This window comes from Copidosoma floridanum, unplaced genomic scaffold (assembly GCF_036245765.1).
Source record: "Copidosoma floridanum isolate Cflo_tuat_1 unplaced genomic scaffold, Cflo_Japanese_pri ptg000006l, whole genome shotgun sequence".
Lineage (NCBI taxonomy): Eukaryota > Metazoa > Arthropoda > Insecta > Hymenoptera > Encyrtidae > Copidosoma > Copidosoma floridanum.
In genome coordinates this window covers 19117271-19144314 of record NW_028321883.1, presented here as the reverse complement: position 1 = coordinate 19144314, position 27044 = coordinate 19117271, and the positions used below count along the sequence as shown (strand labels likewise).

The 27044-nt window shown below is 45.9% G+C and overlaps 1 protein-coding gene across 3 annotated transcripts in view; it reads left to right on the top strand.

The window, feature by feature from the left end:
* olf413 (DBH like monooxygenase olf413) overlaps window positions 1–27044 on the top strand; it is a 119506-nt gene that overhangs the window by 22100 nt on the left and 70362 nt on the right. For 2 of the 3 annotated variants that reach the window (XM_089598259.1, XM_014353112.3), the window contains exon 2: window positions 2071–2480. In XM_089598259.1, coding sequence (XP_089454385.1) covers window positions 2196–2480 — 285 coding nt within the window. In that variant the 5' untranslated portion in view covers window positions 2071–2195. The remainder of the gene's footprint in view (window positions 1–2070; window positions 2481–27044) is intronic. The other variant, XM_089598260.1, reaches the window with a different exon arrangement.

Sequence of the window (27044 nt, the reverse complement as noted above, 5' to 3'; positions counted from 1 at the left end):
TTTTTTCATGTACGGAAGGACATTTTTCATTGAAGATCCCCTACTAAAAAGTCACTGAAAATTAAAGTCCCACAGACAGTGATGGTATAGACCATACACTGGCCCCTTTTTTTATTTAAAGATATCAATAGAGATAATCGAAGAGATAATTAAAAACTATATTATTTATGTGGTTACCAAAGTTGTACGAGACGAATCATTATCAAGTAATGAAAAACTTGTACCTCATCGTAGTAGATTTTCATTGAAATATGTCCTTTCGTTGTGGATAACAAATTCGAATCCAGTCACTCAACAGTGACGTATTGGAAGGGGGGGAGGGGGCAAACATTTTTTATCCAATATCCGGCAGGACCCGTGTGTTTTGGCACTTTTTCACGAACACCGTAGGAGAAGGAAAAGAGCGATCCATCACGGAAACTTGGAATAAACTCAGATCGGTGTAACGCGAGCAAAAGTTCATGTAAATTCGATTACAGCCAAAAGACCGATGATCCTTGCGTGTGCGTGTGATGCTACACAGGAGGAGCCAAGAAATGTTATTAAATTTTTTTCCACCCAGACGGAAGGCTCGTAACTTTGAAAGTGCACTCGCGTCGAGCAATGTAGAAACTCGCCTTGTAAATTCGTTACTACTTCGCTCGATAAGTCGAGGGAGGTATGAACAAAAAAAGTTAATAGTTCCGTCCCTCCTACGCGTTTTTTTATAGCTTTTCGATGCAAAATCCGTGGAGCTTTGGTGAGTGTTTGAAATATAATTTCGAACGAGTTGTCTCTGCGTTTACCTCTTTCTCTCTTCTCATACACGTGCAGTACTTCAATTGTAAAAATCGCTAAAACGTGATAACATCAGCAGCAGTTGCGAGTAACGGAAGTGACAGTGTTTTGTCAACGTAAAAAATTATCGGATCGTTGGCAGCATTGGGTTGAGTTACGGTAGTCTCAAGTGAGTTTTCCCACAAACTCGGTTGACGAAGCAATCAGAGAAATTTTTTTTTTTTCTTTTGCGTCTCGTGTACTTTTATGGTTCACATGTGGTAGGTGCACTAAATGTAGCGTAGCAAAAGTTTAATCGATATCAATCCGATCGGTAAAAAATGCCCCACTGCCATGTACAGTGTATGGCGTGAGCGGCGCGACCGTTGAACTCTGCTGTTACGCGAGCGCGTGTGGGTAAGGATCTCGTGCATCCGTCGCTTTTTTTTCTTCCGTCAGAAAAAACGTTGCCACGCCGGTGTGAAATTAACCGAGAGGCGTGTTTTTTTATACTCTTATCTTGTAAATTACGTTGCCGGCGATATTACCGAGAGTCATTTCTTGTAACACGCGTGGCCATCGCATGTGTGGTTACTCTAGGGTATGAAAAAGTGTCTCTATTCAACATGCGTATTGTAGTGTTCACGTTGAAGCAGAAATAAGTGCAATAAGTTTTATATTTCGATCAACAGCAAAGTGATGTACAAAGTGCAAGTAATATTTTTTTTTAATTTTTATTTGACAAGTGCACAAGGAAAACGTGGCATTTGTCATTGTAAATGTCAAGGATCACTTAATATTCATTTTATTTGATATTATTTGATAATCTTGAAAATTGTCATAAAAATTGAAGAAAAAAAAAATCATAGTTCACTTGACAGTATAGCTCTTACGTTGTACACGAATGTATAAAGCAAGAAAGAAAAAGTTTTAAAAAAACAGTGTCGCACGTTGGGTTGGAAAAAAAAAAGGGAATATCGTTGCACATTACTCGTCCTTGAAACCACAACTCCTCCAAAAGCAAAAGAAATGGGACCATTAAGCCCTCCGAACGATTTTTCTCACCCGAGCACAATGCAACGGCCCAACAAAACCTGTCAAACAAACGTCACCAACTCGACTTCCGCGCACCACCCCACAGCAGCGCCTCGAAAACAAAAAGCCACCCACGATTTCTTTTCCCAAAAGCAACTTCCCCCTTCCTTTCTCCCGAGCAGCCCTAAAACGCACCCACACACAAACATAAGGAAAAAAAGGCCCAAAGTAACAAGTACGACGACGACTCACGCAAGCCCGTAATCTTGTTCGTTACAGATGCCGCAGTGAGACCTTGCGCCGTGAGCGCACCTCCTCCTCCTTCGAGAAAAAAGTGCACGTAAACATACCCCAGTTTCCAAGACAGAGTCCTCCCTCTTTCTGAAAGAGTCGCACCGTGCACAATGGCAGTGACGACGAGAAAAAGTAAAAAGGAGGGCCCGGTAGCCGCAATGGTGCTCGCGTTGGTCCTCGTGACCCAGTCGGTTCGAGCGATCGAGTGGAAGCACAGTGCCGTCCTCGACAACAACTTCCTCATGCTGTGGACGCCCACGGAGACGGAGGTGATATTCGAGGTGCAGGTCAAGACGCCCGGCTACGTGGGCTTCGGTTTCACTCGCGACGACGGCCGCGAGGGCGTCGACATGGTCATCGGGTGGGTCGACAACAACGGCCAGGTGCATCTTCAGGTGAGTCCTTTTATTATTCCATGCATGTATATAAATACACGATCCGCGTGACCTTCGGCCCTTTCAAATGGCCGGCCTCTTCTCTGGATGGCCAATTACTCCGATGGGCCCGGACAGCTCAAGGTCCTTCACGGGCAGGGGACTTTTCGGGGCTCTTCTTCTTTCGGCCCGTAACCGCGTGTTGCGCAAACTTGCGGGATTTATGGAGGGCGCGCAGCCTCTTTTATCTCTGCGGTGCGCAGGCGACTGTGTTGTACAACATACCGGGGGCGGGCTCTTTAGACAACCGCGTGTGGACATTTTGGGGTTATTTAGAAGCGGCTCTTTGCAGCCAAGCGAGGCCTTGGACAATGTGTTTTTTTTTTTTTGGGGACTTATCTGGGAAAAGGAAAATAAATATCCTTCGCGCGTCGTCGGAATTGCTTTTGGTGTCTTTGCGTGGGCTGATGGTGGGACACTCGGTCAGGGTTTGATGAATCGCCTGCAGGTTTTCTCAATACACGAGTACCTGAATTATTCAAAGGAGGCTCCGTGACGTTTTAATTCTCGAATCTAACACGCGAACTCGCCATCATCAAGTATAGGTAGAATAAAAAAAAAAAAAAAAAAATTACCTCCTAAAATAACGTATTCGTTTGAGCTCTTGTTGACCAGAGATGGGTGAGGGGGACGAAAGAGATTTCGCGAAGGAGAATAAGGAAACGGAGGGCAAACGGGTAGAAGGGAGAGCAAAGGGAGAGGAAAATGATTATATGGGTCAGCCAGTCGAAAACACATATAGGCCGCTGCTCGTCAGCCTCCGAAGGCTGCAGAGGTGGAGGGAAGGTAGGGGAGCCCGGCATCACCTATAAATCACGCTCGAGCCTCTCGTGTGTCATGGGTAGCTCATGGCATCAGCGTTTTCTAAAGAGGAACACGCGTGTGAGTGTGTGCCCACGAAAACCATACGCACGCACAGATCGACTTGCCTCTCTTTTTATTTTTAGTTTCTTCCTCCGCTCGATATCAAAAGTGTCTGGCGACTGGCACCGTCTGACGCGTCGAGGAAGGCTTACATAGACACGAGAGACTGGAATTTCAGAGGGTCTCATCTACTTTTTGTTCTCTTCCCCTATCGAGGATGTGTATACGACTCTTTGGTGGAAGCTTAATTAATTGCGGTGATTTGCACGCAATTACAGGGAAATAGTGTAATCCCGGGTAAGAGGGGAGTGCACACGATGATTCTCGGGTTATTTCCGACGGAATTGATGGGTACCGTGTGGCGTGCTGTTCTTTTATTTTCGAGGGGGAAGTGCGCATCAGATCTCCGTGTACATCAATGATGATGGGAATTGATTCGACCAATACGCGTGAGCAAACTATCAATTTGGTATCGCTGAGTTGTGCGTTCAACGAGCTAACGGGGGCAGTGGAAAACGTAAGGATGACATTTCAAACACCATTACGTTGCCAGAGTTTCGCAATCATTGATTTTGAGCCGCTATTAACTTCGAAGGGACTAAACAACGAGCCACGTGCATCACGATTGGCATTACGATCGTGTCGTACGAGGTCCATTGGGAGCGCATGGAATATCATTTTTACGCATAGATCACCCGCGATGCCGTCCAAGATCCCATAGTGCCCATGTATACAGAGCCTACGAGGTGGAGGAGGCGGAGATGGGCAAATGATAGTCGTTGGCTCGACTATGCCGCTACTATACTATACGTACAGGACCATCCCTCCGTATATACATGGCCAGTCGATAAGTAACGGGTGCACAGTACCGATCGGCCGTCCCGTGGTTATCAATCCATCTCCTCCTCCCTCCACTGCCATTACCCGCCCCCGATATATCTTTGTGCTGTACATGTTTCACTCTCTCGCTTTCTCCTTCCTTTCCACTCTCTTCTCCAACATCCAACACTTTCGCTACGTGTGCTCTCTTCTCCTGCAATATAGGCTATACCTCCCTCGATGATCTTTCCCGCTCTGCATCTTTATTTCTTAAATAAGTTGCGTGGGAAGAGTAATTGAATGTCCTGGACGGAACAGTAGGACTTTATTTCGCGCTTTGTTGCATCACTCCATGCATTGGCCTATAATCGACAGTAGGCTTGTATACTATACGTTGGTTCTTTTTGCTCGGCTAACGCGATTTTGTGTACTTTTTTTGGCTAATGAGTATTTAAACGTATCGGTGATTATTATTGCGGATAACAACTTTCTCTTTGAGGCTCACGATGTAATGTGTATTAGGAGCCGGGATGTCTCGTGTGACTACATCTTTTTATCCGGTTGTGTTTTACTTGGGAAACCAATGAGCGCTCGCGTAGACCAAGACAAAAAGGAGGAAAAAAAATTTGAACACCACGTGTTGCGCAAAGCTCGAAAAACACGTCAAAATATTAATCACTCTGGGTGTGCGCGCAATATTATTTTGCCTCTCTATTTCGCAATGTCGAAGTTCCGTCCTTTTTTTTTTTATTTTTTCATTTGTTGTTCTTCCTCTACAGAGCACGTTTCTCTCCGGCGATTTAATTACAAACACCACAGCTACTACCATCGTCGACCGATGCCACCGCGTAATTACATATACGTTCCGCTCGAAAGTGTCCATAATAATCACGTCTAGAAAAATATACGGCCTACGGGCGCACACGATCGTTCGCCGGATATATATGTGTAAGTACTAAAAAAAAAAAAAAAAAAAACCAGAACTCGCCGCGGACCGCATCAACCCCCACCCCCTGCGGGAAACAGCGGATGCACTGAGTTTCAAGCTGCTGCAAGTATGTGTTTTAATAAAATATCATATCAGTGCAGTGCTGGAAAATTTAATTGCAACTGTACGCGTGGTTTTTTTTTTCGTCGATTACGTTGTCTCATTTTTCCTTAAACACTACTAGGCTAATCGCACTCGTAGAATCATGTGTTTGACAACCCAACCCCCCAACTTGCAGACTCTCCCTTTCCACGAGCAGCGGTAGAGATCCACCGTCTAATTACACCCTATCCCCCCCCTTCTCACGAGCAATAATCCCTCGCGCAATGGTAACGATAATACTAATTGCCGGCTCGAACAAAATATCGCGCGGAAGAGAAAAATGTATAAAGGTCCGCGAGATAGAGGCTAAGGGCAAAGCAGAGTTCCCCGCCTCGTGAACGGCCAACCGTGCCAAGAAGGGAGGGACCCTTGGGAAAGTCGTCGACGAAGCGCCCGCGGGCCTTTACGTACGTATGGCGCGTACGCGCGCGGAAAGTATAATACGCGGAGCTTGGGTATATTATATACATGTAAGCACAGGGAGCGTCATCGGCAGTGCAGTTGAGACCGAGAGCAAACAGAGTATGGCGTATACATAGGCGCGAGAAAGATCTTCCTCTCTGCCTTAGGGGTCCGTTGCGATCGCCGGCCCATCGAGCAAACCCTGGGGGGATGGAAAGCGTATATGTTGGTACGCGTGTTACACCAAGATTGTTTCTTTGTTTCTCTCTTTGTCTTGCCTTTTCCTATACATTTAACGATCGTGTATGCATGAAACGACGATTTACGCATACGGTGGGTATGAAAAAACAACAGAAACGCATCTGTGGATGAATTATCGTATTAACCATCGTGATGGAGGAAAAGAAAAAAAGGGTTGGCCTAAAGTTGCTCTAGTATTTATTAGTAGCCGTGACTCGGCCGATTCTTGCTCGCGTCTAGCAGCTTGGGCGAGGAGGAGGAGAAGGAAAAGGGTTCTCTGGGAGTCCACTCGCTCGCGTTAATTGGTTCGTACGCGACGCGACTGTTTATTCATGCGTCGTTGACAGCCCATTCTTTTTTTTAGCCTCGTAATGTGTCACGTCTTCTTTCCCCCCCACCCCTTCCAACAAGTGGAACAATTATCATAGTTGGAGTCTAAAAACGTAGACATTTAACTGTGGGGCAATTGAAAAATAAAGGGACCACCAAATGGTCGAAATCATTAAATCCTTAGCCATGACTTTAGGCTCGTTTAATCCACTCGAGCTTTTCCTAGTCCATTCTAGCGGGTGGACCCAAAGCTGGGTCCACGGAAAACTGTTGTTTTCTTACCTTGGCCCCCTTTTCCCTCGTTCGAAAAGAGGAGATGTCCGAGTCGAGGGAATCGCTATGCATTAAATTACAGAAGTAGTATGGGGTGATACGAAGAAGAGAAAAATCGCAGAGACCACAACCATGGGCAGTGGAAGCTCTGGACTAGTGCCTTTGCAACGTAAACTCGGATGTAAAGCTGTTTCCCAGGGCACTTTAGCGTTCATCCATCCGCGCGTGTGTGTACGTGTGTATCGAATTTCAGATTCGCAAGAAACCCGCGTGGTATTCCGGGGGTGGCGTGAGGGACCGGGGAATTTTCCCCCGCTGTGTGTACCACCACCTTTTCTTCGTCCCCCTTGCTATTTGCCTCTGTCGTCTTTTCCCCCTCGTCGTTTTCTTTCGGACGAGTTGTCTCGAGTAGTAGCCCAAGGAGCGCGCACTTGACGTTTTGATCCGAACGGCTTGACCGGTGATTATGCGCATACGTGACGACGACCCCGAGAGGGACGACGCCACTTTTCTCCCCCTTTTTTTTTCGCTTTCCGTTTGGTGAATCGAAATGTGAATCCTTTATCTTTCGCATGAAATTTAGATGGATGTGGAATTGCTTTTTTATACCTTTTGCACAAAAATGTCAACTACGTACATTACATTGAACACCACAGTAAAGTGCTGCCTTGTGCTGGTCTTTTAAAACGCTGATTCATGTACTCGACAGCAGTGTTAAAAGTTAAAAAAAAAAAATTATTTTAGGTATCCTGAAATTCATAGCATGAATCGCACTGCTGGAGCTGTAAATATGAAAATTAGAAGTATGAATTTTAATTTTCGTACCGTGCAAAAATTTCCTCCAGGGAAAAAAGAGGATAAAGCCGCCAATAACCGTCGCCTTCGGCCCTTTGAAGGTCCGACACGTGTTAATCCCTTCCCGCTACCGAAGCGAGAATCAGACTACGAATGAAAGGGAAACAACAAAAAAAGAGGCACAGAGGTGGAGGGAAAGGAAAAAAAAAAATCGTCGCCGCCAATTTACTCGGTAAACAGTTAAGCCGCGCGCGGTACGAGGATTTCCAGGGGATTCCAGTCTCTCTCTCTCTCTCTGTGCCGACTCCGATAAAATAAATAATGGCGCTTTGCCGGATTTTTACGAAAAAGCTACCAACCAGTAGTCTGTACACTCTTGTGGTGGGGAGAAGCTTTGCACCTAAATCTGCGCGGAAAGTCGAAATATTTACGGCTGACGAGTCTTTTGTTTGCCAATAGCGCGTATTTCATCCCCAAAGTCGTGGATTTTTGGAGCAATGGAACAATGGGTGCATCCCAAAGAACCCGATCGAAAAGTTCATTAAACGCGGATCAATCGGTTCTACCAAACCACCGTAAGCGCGTGAAAAAATATCTGGATAGCTTCCTTGAACGTATGAAAAAGGAAAAAAGTCGAGGAAAACGATGCCCGTGCCTATGAGGCGCGACGGCCTTCTTTCTCGGGTCGATCGGAAGAGGGAGGAAGAAAAAGGCCACTTTACAAACTTTTAGCGCGTGCCCCGGGATTTTTTGTCTCGAGAAACGAGGCTCGGCGTCGCGAAATGAACTCAATTCCCCCAGCAGTTTATATCCTTCGGACGCGCTCACCTTCCTTCTCTCGATTGCACAGGTCTCTCTCTCTCTCTCTCTGTCTCTTTTGGTTGTAATTTTCTCCTTTTTTTTCCATCTCCCGACGCAATAACAAGGCAAATCTTTTGTCTTTCCGTTCCAGGTGAGTGTCAAACAGTTACGTCTCCGTTATACCCCGTAAACCGGTAAGTGTTTGCGACCACTCGAAATGACTCACAGCGAAAACACCTATAGATCGTTGGCACTCGCATCACGAAATCCCTCCGAATAAGCCATACAATGCAAGATCGATAGCGAACAATTGCGCGCCTGCAAGCCCGGCAAATACACCTCTAATTACCCGTTAAGCCGGCCCTTGCAAATTGAAAGAGCGACGCGCTCAATCTTCGCAAATTGACAGTCCCGAGCCTCGGCTAATGGCAAACGTCAAAAAGAGGGAGGGAGAGGGACGGGAGCGCACACATGGGTAGCCGATGAAAAATGGGAGGACAAATAAGAGTCGGAGAGAAAGAGTCCACCCACACGGTATAGCACTCGTTAGAGTCGCGGTGTATGCTAATGCGACCGACGGAACCTCCTCTCTCTCTCTCTCTCGTGGCTCTTTGCGAGTTTGAGGTGTACACACGCACCGTAAGGTTTCTGTATTTTTATCGAGTACAAGGATTCCAGTCCCTGGAGGCCTCTCGTGTTTTTCCGCGAGAGATAAGCACGCCGGCGAGGGAAAAACAATTTTCGGGGCTCCCTCCCTGCTCTCGAAGCGTGTCTATGCTAATTTCACACAGTCCGTTCCTGTACACGCGTATACACACTCCTGCGTAATAGATGGACGCACGAAATTCCCTCGCGGAATCGTAGGTACGCGTGTTTACCGTTCGGCTAATGCTTTTCACATGTTAATCAGACACGCACGGAACGTACATACACATGTGATGAAAAATAACATTACAAGCGCTGCGTAGGTTGAACAACGTTGTTTTTTACAAGCAATTTCTTTCTTCCCGCCGGTGTCGCCGAGGAAATTGAGAATTAGCGAGCACAGTGTACGCTGCACGTTGGTGTCGTAGGCGGTTGACAGAGAAAACGCACTTGAGCGCTAAATGGAGCCGAGGACGAATTACCGCGTGGCTGATTGGACTTTTTTTTTTTTGTTACTTATAATTGCTCGCGATGAGTCGGGAAGTTATGCTCGCTCGGTTTGTGTCCATGTGTAAATGGCTCTCGAGAATTTTCCAAGTAAATCTTCACCATCGGAAGTGGGGGAGCTATGTGTTGTGTAGCTCTTCCAAGAGCATCGCTTTTCCTTACCTCGGACGCGTCACCCGAAATCGTCATTTATGTTATGGCGTCCTCGATGTCTCGTCTAGTCGTCACGGATGATTAGCTCCAGAAACTCGTGGCCTTCGCTATCCTGAAAGTCGTTCGTCTCGCTCGACGAGCTTCTGGGGCCCAAGTGGATACAAGAAGAGAAAGGAACTAGTGAAAATCGAGGGTGGAGGTGCAGCAAAAACAAAAGGGTGGAGGGTAGATTAAGAGGGACGGAATGTCTCTTTCGGGGGACTTTTTGCCGCGTTTCCTCCGACATCCCGAGAGGGAAACAGTGTACGGGATTCCGATGGCTTAGCCGAGAGGATTGAGCCGCTTACTCCTGGCTAATAGATACGGACGCGCAAGGAAAGAGGCCGACCAGTGATTATCGAGAAACAATAGGTATACGTTTACACAGAGTCGGCGCGAAAATTAATAATCCGAGCGCGGCGGCGTTGGACAGAGAAAAAGGGGATTCCCGGAATTAATAACACCGAAACAAAAAAACACGAGGGAGGGAGAGAGAAAACAATTAAATCGACGCGACAGACGCGCGTGAAATCGAAAATACACGTATATATGTATACGTAGGAGCGATGGCATCGCACGCGTCCCTCTGCCGAAAAAGCGCGACGCATCTCGCTCATCGATCAAAGCGATGCGGGAGACAACGGCAAACTCGAAAAAACAAGGCCCCCATTCGCACCCAAAGGAAGCAAAAATAGAATAAAAAAAAAAAGAGTAGCGTTTGGGAGAGCAGGTGGCAAAACGTTAAATGAAAAAAAAAAGAAACGTATGACAACGCAAGGCACGCAGTATGAGGGTCGGGGGAAGGAGTTGAGTCAAAGGGAAGAGCCGCTCCGCAGAGATAGGAAGTTGATGGATCGCGGCTGCTGTTACCCTCTTGCTCGTGTGAAGTAAATAAGCACGCGCGTGCATATACATATATGATTTTCCTTTAGCCCGCATACATATATATATACATACTTACGTATTTTGTACGCGTGTGGGCATCAGGAGAGAGAGAGAGAGAGAGCTACTCCTGGGATCTCCGGCAGATGGGCGCGATTGATAGTGTCAAAACTCGACCGCTGGGCGTGAACGACTGCTCTATTGGGGATACACATGTGTGCACCCACTTGGCCTCCGATGTAATATATATATATTTTTTTTTTCTTCATTTTTCTGCTTTTTCGCATCTTTGATCTTTTAACGTTTCATTAATTAATATTGACGCAGATGGAGTTATCCAGTGCATTAGTGGTGATATTTCTCATCAGTGAACGTCCATGCAAAACTCGTGCCACTCCTGTACCGTATAATAAACAAACGCCTGCGTTTTTGATTTATTAATTCATTTAAAAAAAATTTTTTTCAAACCTACCCTCGCGTAAAACCTATTCAACCACCACCCCCTGACAAAGACGAAACAATTTAGAGAAGAAAAAAATAAAACGTCGAACAAATTGCCGTAACAACCCGTCCCTGGAGCGGCATCGCTCATCCGTGCACACGTGTGCACACCAACAGAGCCAGATTAAAAAAAAGGAAAAAAAAAGCTCACAGTGGCAGCAACATCCCGTCCACCGCAAATATAAATCTTTAATCTCTCGCATCTCCAGCGGTCAATCTCGCGCTGAGCATTTTTTTTTCCCCCCCACTCGCGCCCAGTAACCCGCATCGCGCGGTGGCTCTCTTTATTATCACCTCATGCGGACTGACACGCGTTGCTTTTCGGGACGCGCGCACAGCAGCAACGAGAGCCGCTCAGCAAGTCGTCCGAGATTTTCGCCCGAGATGCAGGGGTACAGGCCCCTCGCAGCGGGCTCGCAAATGTTTTTATTTATTTCCGTTTCGGAGGAGAGTTATTCGGACGTGGTTATAAGCCGCGGACGCGCTGAATTAATGCGACTGTCGCGGTTCCCGCTTGACGCTCCTCGTGACTGCGAACACGAATACAACGTGTGGACGAACAGCGAGAGCCTCGCGCTTTTGACGTTTCTTTTAATTTAGGCCTCTTGGAGCGACGACGTCGTCGAGCGTGTGTATATACACACAGCGATGGTCCGTTTTTTTCTTTGAGATAAAGCGCGAATTAATTTATGCGCCCGTCCAACGGATGGATGCTGATGTAGCGGTTTTTCGGGTACAAGTGAGAGCGCACCAGATGGCGGCACCTCTTTACTCGGCGGTGCTGCGTCTTGGAGCGGAGTTTCGAAAGCCGTGGCTTTTTTTTTGCGGGGCCTATACATACGTGAGATTTCAATCTCCTTCTCTTGGCGTAACTCCCTCATTGCCGAGGGTTTTCTTTTTCTTTTGCAAATGTTCAATTAGGCCGCGGATATTTGGTGGGTTGTTTAATGGGTGCGAGTTTGCTGGGTGATTTGCTCATCGCGTCCTTACGTCACGACCACCTGTATCCCTCAAGACTGACGCTGTTCATCAGATAATACGCTTAAACAAGTGGCTCAATGTACCTACTTGGAGATTCGATGTAAATTTGGCTCGAAAAGCACGTCCATTACTACTTTTGGCAAAACAAAAATTTATCACAATGCATCGTTAAAAAAAACAGTGCAAAACTGTAAGGTTTGAGAACTTGATGCCTTTTTTTTCAAGACCAAATAAGTTGGAACATCAATTTCATCAAAGTTAGCACAAACAAACTGGTGGTCATTACGTCATCCAGCTTTAGTGCTCATAGGACTTTTTAAATAGGAAATATCGATGAGACAATCAATCCATCCGTGTAAAATACGCGAGCTTGCAAACAATGAGAGCCACACAGCGAAAAGACGCTCCCGAATCCATCACGTAATAATCACAATCATTGCACGTGTACGCGCGTACATATATGCGCGTCGCACAATCGATGATTCGCACGCGTGTGTAATTAGAGGAGAACGGGAGAAGGGTACATTATACCTGCTACATATTTGCTCGATCGAACGCGAGTTTATGTATATTATGTACACACGAAGACTGGGATTTCGTGTACAGTTCCGTTGCAGACTGGTGTCATCGACGCGCGTCTGGGCTGGAAATATCTACAGATATAAGTACCTCCTAGGGACGGGAGTAACCGTGTATGTACACATGTACATGGGGATGGAGTGCAGGTGAGCCGATAATTCAATAGTACAGCCGTGGCCGGCTAATATCGAGATCTGCTAATGAAGTGCCTGGACACGCGCGCGCGCCTCCACGGATATATTGATTTATCAATGGACAATCACTCGCAGCCGACGAATCGTTCGCGTTTCGGAGTATTGTAAGTCTCGGGATTATGTACAGGTATAAAAATAATTGCACGCTCGACTTGTGATTTTCTATACATGCGTGGATTCTAAACGAGTGGTGTATAGGTTTCGTAAACATGTTTCATTAAAAAGTACATAAATATATATAGAGACAAATTAGCGTAAAGTTTATTCAATACACGTGCACACCTGCGTCCATACAATGTACAGATAATGAAAAAAATCTGCGTGTAGAGACGAGAGACATGGCAAGGGTTTCATCCTCCTCTCATAAAACCAAGTACGTGTAAGTATAAGTATATTCATCCATATAATACTCGTGTTCACTGATGCCGGCCCCGTTGACCGACATGCGGGCTACATATATACGTATGGTTCTTTCTCTCTTCCTTTATTTCTTTCTCCCTTGTGTACTCTGTACAATACGTATACGGCTTCGCTGCTCCGCAGCCGAGGTATTTAAAGTGGCCTCTTCGCGGTCAACTCGCTCTCTCCGGGTAAGAGATCTCTCTTCCTCTCTCTCTCTACGTGTATAAGGTACAGACACATACACGTACATACAGGCTGGGGGCATGTTTAGTTGCGGTGCGATGCGCATCACCGATATCGCTGGGATTATTTACTTTCGAGGATCTTTAGCCCGCCTAGAGAGAGAGAGAGAGATACCGCTGCAGAGCTGAAGGTATACAGTCATGGGGTCTTTGTTTTTTTTCTTCCTTTTTTTTTTTTTTTTTTTTTTTTTTATCGTCGCTGTTGGCTCGAGGGGTGAGATCCAAGTGATAGGGGCTAGCCCAGATACACGTACCTGTATTGTGTCCGGAGTCGAGTTTAGTTTTGGTTTTGGGGCTGTCGGATTTTCGAGAGCTAGACAGATGGCTCCGGGAGATTGTGCAAAGTTGTATTCGTGTACATATATACGTGATAGTCAGTGTTTCGACGCGTGATTCGGTTGCTCCGGTCGGTGGATCCGAAAGCGAGATTGTGAAACTTTGTGAAGGGTAATTTTTTAATAAGGCCTACGCAAGAACGACAGGTGTCGAGTATCCCTTGTTTTGTCCGTTCAACGAGGCAAGGGATGGGTTTAGATTGCCACTCCTGTGCTGAAAAAAAAAAAATTTCATACCTCTGTGACACTGAGAGCTTGCCATCGTATAGTAAGTATACGCTAACACACCGAGAGATGGATCCATTTGTCTGTATCAGAACTACATGAATGAAAGAAAGAATGGATAAACGTACATTGTGCCGCCCCAGCTTGGTGTTACCTCATGATAGACTCGAGCGAAGAACCGATAAATCTTGTCTGTCGATCAAACGGCAAGTCACTCCCACCCGTGAGACGTACACTCGACCTTTATGCTCGTAATATACAGATCAAATTAACCCCTCCCCCCCCCTCTTGGAATGAAGTATCATGTCACTCGGGCTTTCTCAGTGACAACCTGTTGTTGCACGGATCACAGAGCTTTACGTGCAGGAAGCACCGAAAATTCCTCCTCTCCGTCATTAATTTTTCCCATCCCTCTTTCTTTCTCGCAACAACATTAAATTCTCCCTCCCTCGAATATTAGTCCGTCACATGTGCCAAAGAGTCCTCTGCGAAACCCTTTCTTCCCATCTCTTGGCGGTAACCCATACCGCCCATGCCTGTATACATGTAGCCGGACACGACAGGAAATCTCACGAGGGACCATGAGCACGGCACGCACGCACGTATATACAATATTCTCTCACGAGTGCCGTGTCCCCTCGAAAAGAAGCGAAAGAAGAAAAAGAAGAAGAAAGCAGGCCTGTCCAACCCCAAGTGCCGGTGTCGCCCGACGAGAGACGGGCATACGGTAATTTCATATTCATCATTTATTCAGCGTCGATCATCCTTTTTTTTTCTCTCCCGCCATATACATATAATATCTCTGCGCGCACACGAGAGATACCAGGGCACTCTTCGATTTCGACAGCACGCAATTACAACGCCAAGTCCTCTCTCTCTCTCTCTCTCTTTTATTTTTTTCCCGATATGTTTTTTGGCAGGTGGATTTTACGTGCGCTTATCGCTGCGAGCGAATATTATTACCGAGGAGACTTTTTTAATAACACCGGGAGTAAGAGGTAGCAGCTCCGTGCGTCCGATCACCGCGTAATTTCACCGGTTGAAACAGTCCATCTTTTTTTCTTTTTTTTTTTTTTTTATTGCGAGTACAAAGATCTGTTTTGGAATCCAAACTTTGGATCATTAGCACCACCAAGTCCAAAAGACTGGCATTCCCCTGCTAAAATTTTGCTGGTCCCTCGAAACTGCGGAGTCAACAGCCTCTCACAAGTAAAATTAGCATTAAAGTAAAATAAGCTCGAATTAAACCGTCCTGCCTGTTTTTTTCGGGCGAAAACAATTATCTCACGACCGCGAGTACGAAAAAAAAGGCACGCACTCCTCCCTTTCCCTGTCATATCAGCGCTATTCCCTCGAAAGCAAGCGCCAGCCATATAGTCTGTCGAGTCATCGTTACTCCGTCGAATTCCGTCCGTACACACATGGGCTCCACCTCGTCCTTTCTACTTTCCCGACAGTGTCTAATACGACCTACCCTTTTTTTTCCCGCAAAATCTCAAGACAACATTGTCCCATCTCCCGAGTCCAGCCTCACTCGATTTACTTCATTTGCTCCTAATCGCGTTAGCTGGATCCCCCGCCTATTAGAGCCACTCCTCCGTTTCTTTATCAGTCCATCTTTCCATTATCCGTCGCCCGCCTGTCCCCAGTCTTCGCGTACCCACTGGCCGGGCTTCAATTTTCTCTTTTTTGCCACTTCTCTCTCTCTCCCACCCCCCTCCACCCTCGATTTTTTTCGTTTCTGTTTGGCTTGACAGAGTCATACACGTGAGTTACTCCACATGTATATAATAACTGTAATTGCTATTTTTTTTTAAGTTACCTTCCTTTTTTTGGACCACGATAATTTCGCAACAAGAAGAATAACAGGGTTTACAGATAACACGCGACCGTGCAGCTGCTCGGGTACATGTATACGTTCGATATTCATAAAGGAAAAATTTCGACAAAGCCCGTGCTGTGCTTTCATGGTATCGAAAAACCGCGTTGTACGACCCGTGTGTCACTCGTTTTTCTTTTTTCTTTTTTCTTTTTTTTTTTTTTTTCTTTTTTTCCGTGTGTACAATATATTCTCTTTGGCCAGACAAAAGAGAGCATACTTTTCGAGAAAAATACACCGTACAGCGTTGCCGGCGAATTGCACTTGAAAAAAAATTTAAATAGTCATTACGAGCAGCTGTCGTTTTTGCTCAACTTGTGACGGGTACAGGACGCCGTGCAAACAAAGTACTCCCGCGTCAAATCGACGACGGTAAAAAAGCCATCTACTCCACTGGCACGAAAAAAGAAAGGAGAGCCAAGAAAACGAGAGGTGATCGTGCCAATTACGCCCCACCCCTTGTCGTATGGAAATTTCCCGTGGTTTTTCCTCCCCATCCTCGAAGAGACTCGGAATGAAAAAAAAAAAAAAACAAGGAAATCGACTGTGTAGTCGAGGATTCTCTGCTTGCCGATCGCCTCCTCGTCGAGGCATTACCGATCCCACACCGCAACCACCGCGGGCTATTCGACGATTCTCTCACTCTTTCGCGTATTTTTTCGATTTTTTATTTCCTCCTTATTTTCTCTCTTCCATTCCTTGAGGCGCTTGTTTACGAGTAAAAGTAACGTGTTCTTCTTTGCGCGACGTTAGGTAATTTTCGATTTTTCTGCTCTCCCCGTTTCAAGCGGGTAAAAATAAGTGTTACTGCAGCTGGAGGATAATAAAAAGTGGATGGATGGATCGTAGTTGGTCACAGTGTTTGTTTAACATCCACTGGGTGCATGAAAACCATGGCGTTATTTGCCCTGGCACCAAAGAGGTACAAAGAGCATATCGGAGAACGGGAAACATCGCGTCCGAGCAAAGTGACAAATGAAATTCTAAACAAGACGCTTTCGAGGCTATTAATATTAAAACTTTCCAAGGAAAAAAAGGGAGAGGGAAGAAAAAAAACAACCAACGATTAATCATTTCGGACCCAGGGGCCTCGAAAATTTTCCCCAATGAAAAACGATCCCTAGCTCCGTGAGATCGTCGCCCTTATATTTTTTCTTCCTATCGATCGACCCTCGCATAATTACCACTGAAGAAAAAAAAAAAAAAAAAAAAAAAAAAAACTCGAAGAACAAACAACAATAACAATAACATAAGCTCTGGTGTGTCGCTCTTCGAGGTGTACGGTTTGATAGCTCGTCCCTTTCTCTTTCGTGAGGTGGCAGTTGACGAGACCACCGTCGACGAGCATCTCTGTCCCTCTATCTCGCATGTACTCATTAATGCTTATTATTTCTTCCTTTTCGATTACGTTTGATCATCGCTGTTTGATGGGTGTAGGGTATTCGTACGAGTTTGTATTATTGCAATTATAATTGATTGAACGTATAGGTATATACATATATATAGGTGTGCCCCAGTAATGCGTTCAGTGATCACTTTGATTGGAGACCCGGATTGTACGGTATCGCGAAGCAATTGCTCGTGAGATTTTGAATAAAAATAAAAAAAAAATAAAGCACCCAACTAGCAAAACTGAGTAGCCCATTAAAACACGGATACAATTGAGAAAAGACGTCCACCCTTACTAATCCATCATCAGAAGCCGAAAAGTCCGGTTGCCTCCCCCGCTGCCCACGTTTCATTCAACAAATCGCCACGACCTATCTCCCACCGACGAGCCTGCACTGGAGCAAACAAATTCCCTTTTGCCGCTCACGTGTGTGTGTGTGCTTCGGAGCACATCCTCTTTCTGATGCCCTTCAAGAAAGACAGCGGAGACGAGAGAGAGGGATCAAGCTCATCAAGATTTGAGAAGAAGCAGACCGGCTACCTTACAGCTTCCCCCTCGCGCATAAAAGAAGACGAGGAGGAGAGCCCGCTGCTGTACACGTTTTTGCGCTACCGTGCATATATGCTGCGCTCTCCTTTTTTTTTTTTTTTCTTTTCCCTCTCTCTCTCTCTCGTATACACTCGGAGGGAGAGTGATTTCGAGGTAGCACGAAAACGAGATGAGAAGGGCGCAGTGGGAGGAGCGCGCTTCTTCATTTCGCGAGGATCGCGATGCAGCGGCGAAAGCAAAGCCGTGGGTGAGATGATAGACGGAGATATGCCCCGTGATTTATCGAGGCCGGAATTATATGCACATACAAGAGACAAATAGCGCCCGTGTCCCTAGCTCCTCTTTTGTGTACCCTCGCCTTTTTTGTTTTTCGCTTCCCACGAAGCGTTGGATGCTTTTTTTCTTTATTTTTTGGCCAATCATACATAGTTTGGAAAATTTTTCCGAGGCTTCTGCTCGTGTATAGCCGAAAAAAAGCCAATCGTTTGATTCCTCTTCACTCGCCCAGAGACGCATTGTCGTGGATCTAGTCGTATTATGGAGTATCGTCACCCCTCCTTTGGGTGTATAAGCTCGAGAACCCGCGTATAGCTTCCATATTTCAGCCCCAGCTGTTGCCGGTCTCTTTCTTTGCAGCTCGCGATGCTCTACTCTCCCAAAGTTTTTGCTCCGCTGTATCGCACCCGCTGCAGCCTTCCGTTCCGCGTCGGCTTCTCTTCGTCCGTCGACTTGGACTTTTTTTTTTTTTTTTTTTTTTTTTTTTTTCATTTCAGTAAGCTCCACTTTTTTCCCGTTCAAAATGGATAGGAAAGTGATTTTTTCAGATGGAGATTTACGACGTGGAACTGTTTTTTGTGTCCGTACGTGCATATATACGGACAACACGGGAGTAGTTTGTTGGGTATTATTCAAGTGTCACAGCTCGTGATTTATCACACACGTTGTCCGGGTGTGCGGCAAATGACTCATTAACTTGGATACAAATGTCTCTCTTACGAGGGTTTCTTACCCTTTTTCTCTCTCTCGCAAAATTTTTCCCTCGAGAAAAAAAAAAAAAAAAGAATAAGACTCCGAGTGAAGCCCCTAGTTGGAAAAAAAGGGCCCTCGAGTCTTTTCCTCAGCCAGAGTTAGAGACAACGGGTGCCCTCTGAGCGAGTAAAAAGGGGAGCATCACACGGAGAAGAAGAAGAAGTAGGCGGAGGAGGAAGGAGAAGCAGAAGCAAAAGACCAGGGGCTAGGAACTAGTTATGGTAATGAGGAGATGCAATGATAGCTCCCTTCCCCTTCTGTTCAGCAGCCTCGCCAGTGATCTCAGCGGCCCCCTCGTTTTCTCTCCCTATACATGTATATGCACGAGCACCGCAACCATTTCGAGTTTTTTGTCCGCTGAAAAATGATTGAGTCCCCCCCCCCCTTGGTTGCCAATTTCCCGAACGATTCAATTTTCCCGGGGAATCTTCACCTTCCGAGCGAGAAAAATAACCAGCTCGCTCTTTCGAGAATTTCACAAGTGTCGGTACAACTCCAAGGAGGTCTCTGAAAAATCTGCTCCCGAGATCTCGATGGGGCCAAAAAAATTAATCATCGCTCGCCCTCTGTCATTTTCTCATACGCATAATAATAATATACATACCCACGGATCGTAAGAGGTATGGACGTGTACGGTGTGGTCACACATGCGCGGCGTGTATATATTTTTCTTACGGAGCACACGAGGTGTATAATAAACGTGATTTTTCCCTTTGTTTGGATCGATTGTACCTATGCATACCCGTAGACGAATCGATGCACCTATACAGCACTCGACAATACCTTATACCAGGAGACCGAAAAAGAACCGAGGCATCGCACGCAAATAGCTATGCAACCATAATGCCAAGGGATAAAAGAGCGGGAAGCCGATGCTGCTCGTTTCTGGGCAGGATAAATAACTCAGCGCCGATGTCTCTCTCGGCGTGCACGCATAAAATTTAATTGCGCGGCTCTTCCTTCCTCCCTCCCTCGACCTTGACGCTGTACTTATATTCATATGGGTTTTTTTTTATAATAAAGCAAAACTCACACAACCCAGAGGTTTTTTAATGACACGGCGAGCGAGCGTTCCCAAAGAAAAGGGAGCGCTCGCTCTATTTGGTACAATAAATTGAAAAAAAAGGGAGGGGGGGGGATAAAAAACCTCCGGCAATCCTTCATCTATATACGCGAGCGGCCTGCGCAGCTTCAAAAGCGCGTTTGTAAAACGGCAGCCGGCGAGGCCCATTCATGCCTTGCAAATTCAAAGATCTTGGCTCTGCTTATTCTCCGCTCCCTCCGCGATGGACCGCGACGACAGGCGCTCTCGTATTATATACACGTGTGCGGTTGGGGAAAAAAGTGACGCGAGGCGTGAGTTTTTTTTTTTTTTTTTTAATTATTTTGGTTCCGTGTAGTGCTGTGTATAAACGCGTGCGGCTCTCTTTTCAGCGCCGCGTGGGGGGAGCGTTTCGTTCTTTTGTGATTTTTTTTTTTTCCCGCTCGCTCCGTGTAAGGAAAGACGCGAATGTCGTAATTAGCGCGGTCCTTCGGCTCTCCCGGTGATGCGACTGCTTTTGGTTTGTGTTTTCGCGGGGACGAAGTTTGTTGGCACCTATAGTTGCGCTCGTTTGCATACTCTCCAATGGACACGGAGAGCACCAAAAACTGTTGATACGGTGGAAAAAAAAAAAAAAAGATCCCCTAATCGATGAGTCTATGTACTGACAAACATATTGTACTCGCAAACTTGTATAGCAACTCACTCGTGCTATCGTGTACAAAGGCGTCTCTGCAACGACACCGTCAAACAGCCCACCCCCGAATATTAACGCGCGTCCGTATCAAATAGAAATTCCTCGGGACAAAGCGAGCAATATATACCGCAGTCGCTATCACCTCCTTTGCTCCGCCATGGGCTTCCTGTTTTCGTCGCGCAAGTCCATTCGTCAAATCGAAAATAGATAAACGTATAGGTCTATATGTCCACGTAGGACGCGATCGCCGACCCTCCTAAACAATGGGGTGCCACCACAGCCACTCCATTACACTGCGCGTATCGCCGGACGCATAATGTGTGTTTTAGGTATACAGTCGTATTCTCCCCGAGGGCCGTCGTATCGCTTCCGTACACTTATACGTGTAAGTATTACTCGAAAAGTGAAAATGTATAAATAAAACCAAGTCTCCATACACGACACCCACCTTGGGTGTATATGGTATAAATAGAAGTATATACAAAACGCGCATGCACAAAGGGTGCCGCGTATGGTGGTATAAGTACGCGTGCGTGCATATAATATAAAATAGTGCAGCGCATGGACAGACAGACAGATACGCGCAGCTGCTCGACTCGAAAATATATCGTATCGTGGAGACACTGGCGCGGAGAGAAGCGGGGGATTTATGGTCGGCCATCATACGTATACTTATAGCCGAGATACTTACCTATTTCGTTCGAATGGGTATCACTGCTGTACTTCAATGCTGGCACTATATATTTCTCTTCCTGCACCTTGTAATACGTATATATAAGCGATACTTGTTGGCCCGCATTTGCCATCTCTATACCTATACAGCATTTGTATTTTTTCGAGCCCGTAAAACCGTATACACGCGTTAATCCATCTTGTATGCGAGCGTATTGCAAACAGCGTTCATCGCGATATGATTAAAGCGTTCCGTGGCGGCCCGTCTGTAAATACTCTCTCGATATTCGGTTTAATTGAATTTTCCCTCTCCTCTCTCGTTACCAGAGGAAAACGATTTGCATTATTTGTGCGTGTGTTTTTAGGCCCTTTTCCCCCCTCGGATGCGGGTCGTTTCATTGAAAATGCAATACAACAACAGCTTGCCATTTGCAAATGTATATATTGTACATTGGTGCGCGTGTCAATTTTTAATCAAGTGGACGAGCAACTCTATGCGTGTTGTATACGCAATGAGAGGAGAAAAAAGAAAAAAACAATCGGAGCAAAGAAAGGAAGGAAGGGCTCGATTCATCATCGCTGCGTGTGCGTGTGTTGTACACGGACATCGGATTCGCGCTTTTTCCGATCTTCGGCGTGTGGGTTCCGTGTAACCAATTTATTACACCTGCGTCCGTTCATCCCCCGAGTTTTTCTCTCATCTGTGCGGATTATGCGCATGCAGGTGTACATATGGTCACAGGCTCCTTGTTAACGCTCTACGCCAGCATATACCTTCGAGAAAAAGAGGAGAAATATGTATTTTCAATCAAAAACCAGATGTCGAGCGTCACGATCCGCGTCCCCTTTTTATCCTTCAGGATGAAAAAATAAAACAAAATAAAAATAAAAAAGGAGCAATAAAACCTGATGCACGCATGTACTTGTATATATACATACGTTATACATATACAACACGGATCATAACTCGCACGGCAGCTTTTCTCAATGTCGGATCTCGCGACAGCTGCGGGGACAGTTAACTTTTCCTCACGAGCGTCGAGGGTCTCCGCAGCCGGTGTATACCCTATACACAGCGTGTGTATATGTACAGCGCACGTGCATATCCTGTCCGAGAACGGTGGTAATGAGCGTCGGGGGGCGATAAAGGAGTCGACAAAAAACGCGTTCCTCCTCTTCCTTTGGTATATATACACACGTATGAATGTATATACCCTATACACTCGAGTGCTATGCGCGTGCTGTTAACGATCCTTATTACTATTATCATCATCATCATCATAGTCATTATTATTATTATTATTGTATTAATCGTTTCTGCTCTCGAAAGCGACTCGCGGACGTGATGGTTGGGTATTATGTGCTTGAGAAGGGAGGTGGCGTGCGTCATTACGAGGAGAGAGTGTCCTCTGCGTGCGAGAAGGCAAGAAAGGGCGTTAGTGTGACTCCTCGGTGCTATATTAATACGAGCTGAGAACTGCAATTGTTGATTTAATTTTTTTTTCTTTTTTTTTTTTTTTTGTTTGCCCCATTCACGAAAATCCCTCGCTGCAGTGCACACGGACACTCGTCCCGTTTGCCATTTTTCTTTATATATATATATACACGCGCAGGCAAAACGTCTTGGTCTCCTCGGCTCGTTGCCAAGCTCCAGCGATGCGGCACCGGCTTTTCAGACACCATCACCGACGCGCGGCTCCTTTTGCTCTCTAGCTTCTGCTGCTTCCGCTCTTCGCTCTTATTCAAATGACAAACGAGTGATTTTTGTTTTTTCTTATGCGTTCAGCCACATTTTGGCGCTGATGTGTCAGTTTGCGCCGCACCAGCTAATTGTGAGCCTACGCTCCTCCGCGTATTTTATTTACATGCATTTGTTATTTATTTTCCATTATTCACTTTTGACGTTTACTCTCGTGCCGGAGGTGAGCCACTTGGCTCGCGTGTCGTTAAAACTCTTCAAGTTGGGCATACTTTTTTACGACCACGTCATTAGCCTTTATTTTCGGAATAATAATTACCGGCGTCCCCCCGCACTCGTATGCATAACGCATGCAACGCACATAATATACGTACGCGAGCAGATGCACGAGAGATGGTACACCGATTCCTACGTCTTTACTTTCGATATTTTTCTCATCGTGTTTTTTTTTTTTTTTTTTTTACTCACGAAAACCTCACCGTAACGTGTACGCATATTTCTCAGACGAGAGGCCGTAACGCGTTTTTACGGCCCACCCGCCCTTTTAATCTCCCCCTTTTGCCCCTCTCGGGGTAATCCCGCGCCTAAATCACGCTACGCCGCCCCCTTCGCGAAAAATCCCGCCCCCCGTTGAAGGAGGAAAAAAACAAAAAAGGGAGGAGGGTAGCCCGTGCCTATTTGAATAAAGCCTCGTTTAAGCCGGGGCGTCGCGATTCGTTTTCCAGCTTCGCCGAGAAACCCTCGCAACACGGGCCTTCTTTTCAATTAAGCTCATTTGTGGAAATCGCTTCCGCGCCCGAGTACGCGCCGATCCAACGTCTTCCTGTCGGCTCCTTTTCAGCCGCACCGTACGCGTACACACACTCGAGGCTTCTTCGGGAGGGATCGATCTGCCGGAACTGTTTTGTTCGCAAGGATATATCGCACGGGTATGGGTGTCGGTTAGCGTGTATGGACTCGCTGGCGATCGGTCGATACGCTCCTTTGATCTCTCTCTTTCTCTGCGAATTTACCGGGAGTGATAAATAGTTATGAGCCGTGTGAGTACAAAAAAAAAGTAGCTTATTTGCCTAACGAGTGTGCCGGTGGAGGATCCATTGCTTGAAAAGAGGCGTGCGCTATCTCCCTCCCGATCTTTGAGTGTGGGTATACGACTATGGATATGCTTTTTTTTTTCCCCTTTCCACGAGGATGAGCCCTTGTTTTGGAAAGGAGGAAAAAAATAAATTGATATTTTGCGTCATTGGTCGGGGGAAGAGCGAGAAATTACGAATAGGGTTATCGGGGCTGCCGATCTGGAATGTGATAGTTTCGCTTGTTGTTGCGTTCCGCGAACTTTGGTCTCCGATGGAAGAAAAGTATTTCATTTACAAGTGGATACGAGCTATTTGCATTAGATAAAGAAGGCTCATCAAAATCGGTAATGAAAATGGTACACGTGGACGGTGGCGCCGGTCAATACTGGCATCTTACTGTCTTCGAGTCGCGCAAAAGAGGGGTCATAGAGAGCCTTTATCTTTACGACAAAGTTCTGGTTGGTCCTTTTTTCCCCCCCTCGTCCCGCAACGGCAACAACAACCGAGACAACAACTGTGGCGTAACGAGCGCGCGGCTTTGGTTTTTCCCGATAGCATCGCGGTACAAAAGAGCCTGAAACTGAAGCGTCCGCAGTTTACGCGGTGCTGGGGTCGTCTTTTTTTTCCGCTCCGAGCAGCGAATCGTTTTTATCTGCCGGAAACGAGAGTCGAGTGTGTCGAAGAACGCGAAGGGAAAAATCCAGTGGGTGCATTAGCATATAGGCGCATTTTCTGCTGGCGAGGCTGGATTTTCGTAAGGAGGATTGGCTATTTCTTCAGCCGTACTTTGGTACTATTAAGACAGAATTATTAGTATACAGTAAATCCACTGCATTTATATTGAAAGCCATAACGCCTCACCTCGAAAACGTGACTTATACATGGCCATGCTAATCGTGAGTTGACCTCGTTATAAGTAAACACGATAAAGCCGTCCGATCTAAAAATGAAAAAAAAAAAAAAAAACACTTCATCGACAAAAATAGTAAGATATATATATAAAATACAAGTAACTCCAGGGGGAAATGGTGAGGATCTATGGCAAAGAAGAGCTGGCGAGGAGCTCAACTACGTGTATATATAATTATACAGCTCGGCCGGAGGGAGTTAATTTCGTCCGCAGACCGAGATAGACAGGAACCGTGCTCTCTTGACGCCGCTCGCGCGCGACAAATTCACCCCGGCCATCGGAGTCAAAACGAAGAGATTACCCGCGTATATATATATATACTGAAAATTTCCAATGTGTTTGCAGTGAAAACACACGGGCCCGCGGTGGATTCGAATTTATAAACTCTCGGGCGGAAATAACACTTTCGTCGAGGGAGGGAGGGAGGGAGGGAGCAAACGCAGAGAAAGGGAAGACAGGCGCTCGAGTGAGTCGTATTTTCGTGGGGACGCGTTTTTTAATTCTCGAGGTCGTAAAGCACCTCTCTGTATCGACCCCCAGCTGATTTTCCTTAACATATATACACACGTTGCCGAGCTGGTTTTTTTCTTTTTCCTCTTTCCGAGGAATTTTTATTTCTCCCGGCATTAGGAATGACCAGATCCCAGGGCCCGATTGGCTTTTAGGAACGCGTGTCGCTGAGAGGTGAGGATGTAAATTGAGCGATACTCATCTCTCGCTTTTGAAAAAAAAAAAAAAAAAAAAAAAAAAAATAGCTGAGCGCGACGTGATGTACAATTAACATTTCTATACGCCGAGTCACTTGTCATATAAATCCACTCGTGTTTATTGCTCCTCTTCTAATCACGAGATTCCTGCGCCTCTGTAATCCCTCAGCTTCTTACAGGTATACCTGTACCGTTAGAGCACAGCTCCCACAATCCCAACGTACAAATAGAGACATTCGTGATTTCAGGAATCGTCTCATTTACATGACACACGTGACAAAAGCGAAATGGGGAGCACACCTGTATACCCAAACGGAGTCTATTGATAAAATCATTCCCGCGTGCAAGAGGCCGCGGCTTGAAAATTCCGCTAGGAATGTCCATTCCTCCTTCCACGCGCGCGTTTGTACGTACCTGAAGGCGCCAATAGATCGCATCACCGCGCGATGAGACAGGCCCTTCCTTCCATTTCTTTACCTCATGTATACGTGTACCCTTTCGGCGACTCTACTTATGTCTCCCGGTGCTTTTGCAATATTTCTTTCTTGTGAATTGTTCGGCACTTACCCCCTACTGTTGCACAGGTACCTTGGCTGTAGCCCGAGCGAGGCTGTAGGTACATATTGTATACCTTTTTTCCGTGACTGCGGGTGGTGGTCGGAAAATCAACTTTCTCTTCCCTTGTGCTACACCTACATTTTCACCTTTTGCTCCCACGCCTACGAGTTTATACCACCAAAATCAATTCGATCATGAGTTATTTGTGAATTTCGATGTAACTACGATTATTTTCATACGTCGCGACTCGGCGATGAGAGATAATATTTGGTTTTCAAATTAATTCACGCATCGATACACGAAAGAATTACCCAATGTTTTAGAAATCACCGATAAATAAATACAGCACTTTGACTGAATTTACATTTACACCGATAAGTACTGCGATTGAATAATATATGCCGTGTGCGTTAACACGTGTTATTTTCTTTATGTTTCAGGTGAGTCATCGCTATATATGAACCATGATATCCATTGAACAGTACACCGTGTACCGTAAGTAAATAAATAGTAAATCTCACACCGTACAATGAGCCACTGCCGGTCGTTTGAAAAAAAGAAAACACTCGAAAACTACATTAATGTAAACCACACCGCGTGCAGAAGCAGAAAAAAAAAGAAATCCCAATACAAACCGGCACAACAAGCGCGAAACCACAATAAAAAAAAAAAAAAAAAAGTGGGAGAGAGAGGAAACCTATTCGTGCCGAGGCGGGTAATTTCGTTCGGCAATCCATCGGCTTTCCATTCACGGATTCACGGCTCGACTCGTGTATATATATTTTCATTCGGGCCTCGCTTATTATTCCACCGGCAGCGGTCTGACCGTACTCTGTGGGTACCTATTCTGCTCCCACACGTGTGCGGGCATCTTCTTCTTCGGCGTGTATACACACCTTTGCGGGCATCCCAAAGTCTATATACCCTGTAGAGGGAGAGATTGCATTATTTACGTTATTGCGACGCCGAAAGTGCCATTCGCATTAGCTTTGAAAACGCGTATATGAAAGGGGAGAGG